The 7,221-nt window shown below is 44.4% G+C and overlaps 1 protein-coding gene across 1 annotated transcript in view; it reads right to left on the reverse strand.

Moving 5' to 3' along the window:
• FRMPD2 (FERM and PDZ domain containing 2) overlaps nt 1-7,221 on the reverse strand; it is a 44,306-nt gene that overhangs the window by 29,165 nt on the left and 7,920 nt on the right. The window contains exons 3-6 of the mRNA XM_019502110.1: nt 4,717-4,891; nt 3,826-3,976; nt 2,768-2,906; nt 601-753 (exon numbers count right to left, since the gene is read on the reverse strand). Of these exons, the coding sequence (XP_019357655.1) occupies nt 601-753; nt 2,768-2,906; nt 3,826-3,976; nt 4,717-4,891 (618 nt within the window). The remainder of the gene's footprint in view (nt 1-600; nt 754-2,767; nt 2,907-3,825; nt 3,977-4,716; nt 4,892-7,221) is intronic.

Genomic DNA, 7,221 nt, shown 5'->3' on the forward strand with positions numbered 1-7,221 from the left:
AGTTTTTCCTTATATCCAGTCTGAAACCTTCTTCTAGGAGCTTATAACTGGTTTCCCCCTGGGGCACTTTGGTGAATAGTTGTTTGTATAGCCCCTGATGCTCTCCCGATATATTTGTAAGCTGCCACCAAATCCCCCTGAAGTCTCCTCTTTTATAGGCTGAACAGTCCCACATCTGTCAGCCTTTCCTCATATGGCTTGCTCTTCAGCCCTAATCATAGAAATCAAGGAGTGGAAGGGACCTCGAAAGATCATCAAGTCCGACCCCACTGCTCTGGGCAGGAATACTGCTGAGATCAAATGATCCCAGCAAGGTGTTGACTTTTCTTCTAACTTCCTGTCAGCTCTCATGAACTCTAAATGTCCTAGTTTTGCAATGATTGTTTTGTCTGTGCCAATATCTTTTGAAAGACTGATATTCCTAAACTACAGGGATAGTCTCATCCTGAAAGCATCACAGTTCCATTATTCTGTCATTCTGTTGCCCTTGTTGTGGTATCAAATAGGCAATAAGGAAATGATAGGCTGATGGGTAAACAGACAAGGACCTTCCACTACTTAAATAAGTAAATAAATAAAGTTTGCTATTTCATAGGATACCCTTAGAAACTCTAGTTCAGCTTCATCTTCAAAGAGGGAGCAGGTCATATGATGCAGTTTAGCAAGTTCTCGCTGTACATACACCAGGGTCATTTTCTCTATTCGGCTTGCAGGGATGTAGTCTTCTGCACGAAAATGGTTCTTCCCATGCATCTTCAGAAAGGAAGGAGAGAAATGAGAATGAAAATGGTGGGTTCCACAGGCAGTAGGATTGAAAATATGGTTTGCTCTGAAGTTAAAGAGCTGTTGAATATAAAGTGTGGTGATCTAAAATGTGAAGACTGTGAGGCAACAAGCTGGCTTTTATTCCTGGGGGTGCATTAGAGGGGACAGGATGTGAAGCCAATGAGAGCAAATAGAGGCACTCCAAGGCATTCAGCTGGAAGAAGACAAATGAGAGAATGAAAAGAAAGGCTCTTCAGATCCACTGTACAAATGTGAAAGCACTCCCTATAGGCCTGCTTTTGGGTGCTAGCTCATTTACAGTAAAGGGGCTCCAAATTTATTCTTCTTGGAGCACCAGTAGCTGTGCATTAGCTGGGCCTCAAGTTGCATTAATAAAACCAGCCCCATTCTGTACACCTCCTATACAGGTGTTCTTGAGAGCTGAAAGAAAAAAGCTCCCTTGGCCACCTTCTCCTCAGTTGTTCTGCACAAGATACTGCAGAATGTAAGCCTGGGATGGTGTCTGTGTTGAGCAGTCTGTGCGGCAATGGGACTGTGATGCTGCTGTTTTCTGTGTGCTGCACCTTCAAATTCTAAAACTTTTCCTATGGGAGAGGCTGCAGCCATTTTGTTCTCCTATCTGCTGTGACTTATCACAGAGCAGAGTAACATACAACATGCTGTCTATCACAGTGACTTCGAATTCACTTCTCTCTTGACTTCTACATTAAATTAAAGAAAACAATATTCTTAACCTATAGCTGGAGATCCATAGGTGTTGTAAATCTCTATAACGCCATTTAAATCAGTAGAGCTACATCGATTTGTACTAGCTGAGTGTATCTACACGAGACACTACTGCATAATGGTTACTGCACATTTACTTAGTACTTGTATTAGCAAGTACTAAATAAATGCACAGTAACCAGAGTTACTGCACAGTAGTGCCAGCAAACGTCTTTTAAGTGATGCTACTGCACTAGTAGCCTAATAATACTGCGCAGTAGCACAGGGGTTGTCAACCGGGGGTACATGTACCCCCTTGGGTACTTTGAAAGGTCCCATGGGGTACGTGCAAGTGGGCAGGGACAGAGCACTGCCACCCTGCACCACCGCCTTGCAGGAAAAGGGCTGGGGCACAGCGAGGGCAGTGGCGCCCCTCTGCAGGCTGAATAGGTGCCACCCAGTCAGCTGGATGCTGGGGAAGAAGCCTGCACCCAGCCGCCATGGCCACCATCCACCACACTGTGCCACTGCTCTATGGGTGGCTGCCAAGCCCCCCTCCCCCTCCAGCTCTGCAACCAGCTGCCGCTACCCAGCGCGGCCCACTCATGGACCAGTCACCAGGGGTACACTGCTCAAAAACGGTTGAAAACTCCTGCAGTAGTGTATTAGCACTGTCTCTACTGTGATGTGCTACTGTGCAGTATTATTAGGCTACTGCGCAGTCAGTGTCTCAGTAGACACACCTGCTGAAGACATGGCCTTCATAGCTACTTTTGTAGAGGAAAAACCATCATTTATTTCAATTTATGGATTGGAGATCAAGTTCAGAAATAAGATCACCCCCAAATATTTGCCTATTTCTACAAACCCAAACAAAGAGTCTCTGTGGATTCAGAAATGTTCATTTTACTTTTTTGTATCTCCAAGTCCCTCCATATTCCTGAGTTGCATACATGGCTGAAAGTACCGTACTATAGAATTCAAGATTCCTGGATACCTACACAGGTAAGAAAGATAAAGAATCTCACAAAAGGACCATTCTGTGAGATTTCCAGCCAAAATTGACAGATACAAGAGTGCTTTACACCCCAGCATACTTTCAGATTACCTAGTCTGCATCTGAAATGTGAACCTCATTGGGCTTGCTTGCTCTACTAAAAGATATTTGCAGACATAAAATTTAACTCTTAACTTAACTGTAAGGAACTGAAAGCTTCCTGACCTGGTGGTGGGACCTGTAAGAATAGCTATGTACCTCACTGTATATTTACTGTACCTCAGGAGAATAATTTCCAAATTCTGCCTGTAATGCTAAAGCACCTAGCTGCAGGATAATCTCATCATTGCAGTACAGTCGCTCATCCAGAATATCTTTACGAAGCTGCAGGTAGAACTGATGCCGTGTCAGACCATGCCTGGAATACATGAAAGGTTAAGAATGAGATAGGAGATTTGAAATCTCAGCTTACCATATTTAGTCAAATCTAAGATGAGGTTTCTCCGAAACAGCACAGGGGGGAAAAGCCCCCCATTTTAGATTTGAACATGAAGTGGTGGGGGAGTAGGGGGAAGAGGGGGCAGGCAGCTGCTGCAGCTCTGACTCTGGCCCTGAACATGGGTCAGAGTCAGCCTGAGATCCACAGCAGCTGCCTGCCCCCTCCCCTGCACTTGCTATCTGCAGCTTCTGCCCCTGCTTCTTCCTTCCCCCTGCTTACTGTCAGGCATAGCTCAGCTCTGGCTCAGGCTGGATTCCCTCCTGGGTACTGAGTACAGGAAAACTCCATACCCTGCCTAAACAATTAGCAGCACAGAAATTGCTGTGTGGCTGCTCTCATGGCCCCAGGAGAGTATAGATCCCAAGCAGCATCTGAGAGTAAGGGGCGGAGGGAAAGGGAAGAAACAGTGGGGAGTGGGAAGAAAGGGGCAGAGATTGTAAAGTGGGTTGGGGGAAGGTAGAGACTTTGAGGAGTAGGTGGGAAGGAGCACAGACTGTGGGGAGTGGAGGGAGGCAGAGGCTATAGGTGAGTACAAGTGGCAAAGGGGCAGGAAGGCTGCAGGGGAAAGAAGTGGCAGGCAGAAAACAAGGGGGTCACCTGCTCCCCCCCCCCCAAAAACTACTGCTTTTCCTGCTGTAGCAGTGGGAAGGAGGGGGAATTTAAGATAACCCTCCAATAATTAGATTCTATACCTGGAAAATTATACTAATTTATAATTTTTCCATATATAGAATCTAATTATTGGGTGGTCATCCTAAATTCAAGTTCATATTGGATTTGGGTAAATACAGTATATACCACCTTCCTCTCTGGTGGTAGACAGAACCATAACACTTACTGGATAACACTAAAGTGGCTGACAAAGAATTTTATCCTCAGAAAGAGAGTGAAGTTAATGATAGAAGTTTTTCTCTTGGGTTGGTCATTCCAGCCTTCTGGAGCCACTTTGCAGATCTTGGTCTCATCATCCAGAAAGAAAAACTCTTTACCTGAAATCAGAAGTTCAGTTTCTGTGATGAGTTAAGCAGAAGGAGATTGTTCAATAGCTCAAAGTCCAGAAAGGGCAAGAAAAGGCCCAGTTAACAACAGATCACATTTTTGAGAGCTCTTTTTCTATGGCATAGAATATTTATTGCTAATTCAATCTTGAAAATAGGCAGAAAAAAATCTCTGTACAGCCAGTGTGATGCTACATTGAGCTTAGCCCTTATGTGAGTGCTCAAGAGGTAGGGAGATCATAAAGGGATTAATGCATTGCACACAATTGCAGTCTTTGTGCTTTGAGCACAAGAACCACTATCAGTCATGCCTTATGGTTGCTAGCTACACCAAACAGACCAGAGAGCAAGTATGGCCTTTTAAAGGGGAGAAGCTGGGATCACACTTCTCCACGTTAAGAAGCTTGGGATGTCATTTGGCCTGCCAGAAACACAGCCTTCCTGTAACTCCAGCTGCAGTAATGTGGCTCTACATCGTTCTAACACAAGGCCGTGCCTAAGGCCTTGTCTACACGAGGATATCAGCCACTGGTATAGTTGCACTGGTACACAGCTCTAGTGTAGACATACTTTATATCTGTACAGCATGATTTGTATTAATGTGGCTTACTACTGCTTGAAAGAGAGCCTCAAAACTGCTTTCCATCTGAGAATCTCAAAGGGTTATACCACCGCCTACCACCACCATGCAGTCACAAGAGATCATGTAGCAATTAGATATTTCCTGGTACCTTTCAAGTAAGCTAAGCCGAAGTAGAAGTGTTCCGGCAGATTTGTATATGCCATAACCATACTGAAGATATCTCTTGCCTTAGACTTGATATCACATTTGACCTCTAGGCACTGCCCATTGAGCAGAATGATGCTGAGATCCCTTTGAGACAGATAGGATTTTCCCTTCTTAGTCTGAAAAAATGAAATGAAAAATGCAGGATGAGTTCCAGGTTCATGCAGAAATTCCTGAATTCCTTGTCTTTAGATCTCCTGCACTCCTGGCCTTGCAGGGGATCAGTCACACACATTTGTGCTAGGCAGTCCTGCCTTCATTATGTACATTTCAAGCTTGTACAAAGAACATAAGAACTGTCATACTTAGTCATACATGGATTTGTGTAGTCCCCTTTTGAATCTGCCTATCCTATCCACCTCAGTACCACAGCAAAGACAGCACCAGCGGTACACCAACACTGAGTGCCTTTGCATGAGGAATGCTAAATCAAAAACAAGTATGTTACATAGTAGCGCATAGGGGGATGCTTTGCATGTGACCTGTGCTGGACACCAAAATGCCTGAGTGTCTACAGCTCTAATCTGCCTCGACAGCCTCTTGTGGCAATGAGTTCCACAAGTTAACTACACATTACATATAAGATACTTTCTCCTGTTAGTTTTAAATCCATCTCCTGCTCCTTTCAGTGGGTGTCCCCTAGTTCTAGTATTCTGGGACTTGGTGAATAACAAGTCCCTGTTCACTTTGTCCATACTGTTCATGATTTTATAAATGTCCATCATATCACACTTCAGCCTTCTTTCTAAACAGAAGAGTCCTAGCCTTTTTAGTCCCTCATAGAGCAGCTGCCATACCATATTCCTGAGTATCTTGGTTGCCCTTTTCTGTACCTTTTCTAATTCAACTAAATCCTTTTTGAGATGTGGAGACCAGAACTTCACACAGAATTCAAGACATTGACACACTGTGAATTTGTAGAGTGTCATGAGGATGTTGCTGTTTAATAAGTTTCTTATTAATAAGTTTCTTATTAATAACAATAAGTTTCTTAATGTTACCCAACATTTTATTGGCTTTTTTGATTGCCACTGCACGTGATGCTTTTAGAGACCTATCTACAGTCACTCCAAGGTCTATTCCCTGAGACATAACAATTAATTCAGAACCCAGTATTGCATACATATATAATTGAGTTTATTTTTCCCCAGGTGGTTTACCTTGCACTTGTTGATGTTGATGCTCATCTGCCATTTTTTTTCCCACTCAGGTTTGTGAGCTCTTTCTGCAGCTGTTCTTCATCAGCTTGGTATTTGACTACCCAGAATAGTTTGGTATCATCCGCAGACTAGGAAATTTCAATGTGCACTCCCATTTCCAGGTCATTCATGAAGATGCTGAACAAAACTGATCCCAGCACAGATCCATGCAAGACCCCACTTTTGACCCCCCCAACCCCACCGCCATCCAGAATAGTGGCCACTTAACCCTAACCCTTGCTTCCTACCTTTTAATCAGCTCTCAATCCATGAAAGAACCTTCCCTCCAATTCTGTGGCAACCCAGTTTCTTTAAAGGCCTTTAGTGAGGGATGTTGTCAAAAGCTTTTTGAAAATCAAATAAATTATGTCAACTGGATCCCCTTTGTCCATATGGTTTTTAACACCCCCAAAGAACTCCAGAAGATTGGTGAAGTAGGATTTCCATTTACAAAAACCATACTGACTCTTTTCCAGCATATCGTATTTGTCCACAACTGCTGATTTTATTCTTTATTCTAGGTTCTATCAACTTGTGAGGGATGAAAGCAAGACTGGATCACCTCTGGAGCCCTTTCTGAAGATGATTGTTATGTTGGCAAAAGAGACTGTTTGTAACAACAGGTTACCTATTATTGCCTTTGATTTCCTTCAGAAGTCTCACGTGAATGCTAGCCAGTCCTGGTGACGTTTTAGTATTTATGTATCAAGTCTATTCTCACTTCAGTGTGCTCCAATTCTTCAGGCCCATTTACTAAGAAGAACTGATCTGGTGTTTCATAGTTTCTAGGGTCGGAAGGGACCTGAGTAGATCATCTAGTCCGACCCCCTGCCATGGCAGGAAAGAGTACTGGGGTCAAACGACCCCAGCAAGGTGTACATCTAGCCTCCTCTTAATGACCCCCAGGATAGAAGCCAGCACCACTTCACCTGGAAGTTGGTTCCAGATCCTAGCCGCCCTGACCGTGAAGTAGCGCCTCCTGATATCTAGCCTGAATCTACCCTCTGCCAGCTTGTGACCGTTATTCCTGGTCACTCTTGGCAGTGCTCGGGGGACCAGGGACTCCCCCAGTGCCTGCTGGTCCCCTCTGACTAGTTTATAACAGGCCACTAGATCCCCCTCAGCTTTCTCTTGTGGAGGCTGAACAGGTTCAGATCCCGTAGCCTCTCCTCATAAGGCCTGCCCTGCTGCCCCTGATCATGCGAGTGGCCCTCCTCTGGACCCTCTCCATGTTGTCCACATCCCTCTTG

The sequence above is a fragment of the Gavialis gangeticus genome, unplaced genomic scaffold (genome assembly GCF_001723915.1).
Source record: "Gavialis gangeticus isolate Ggan-Ray unplaced genomic scaffold, GavGan_comp1, whole genome shotgun sequence".
Classification (NCBI taxonomy): Eukaryota; Metazoa; Chordata; order Crocodylia; family Gavialidae; genus Gavialis; species Gavialis gangeticus.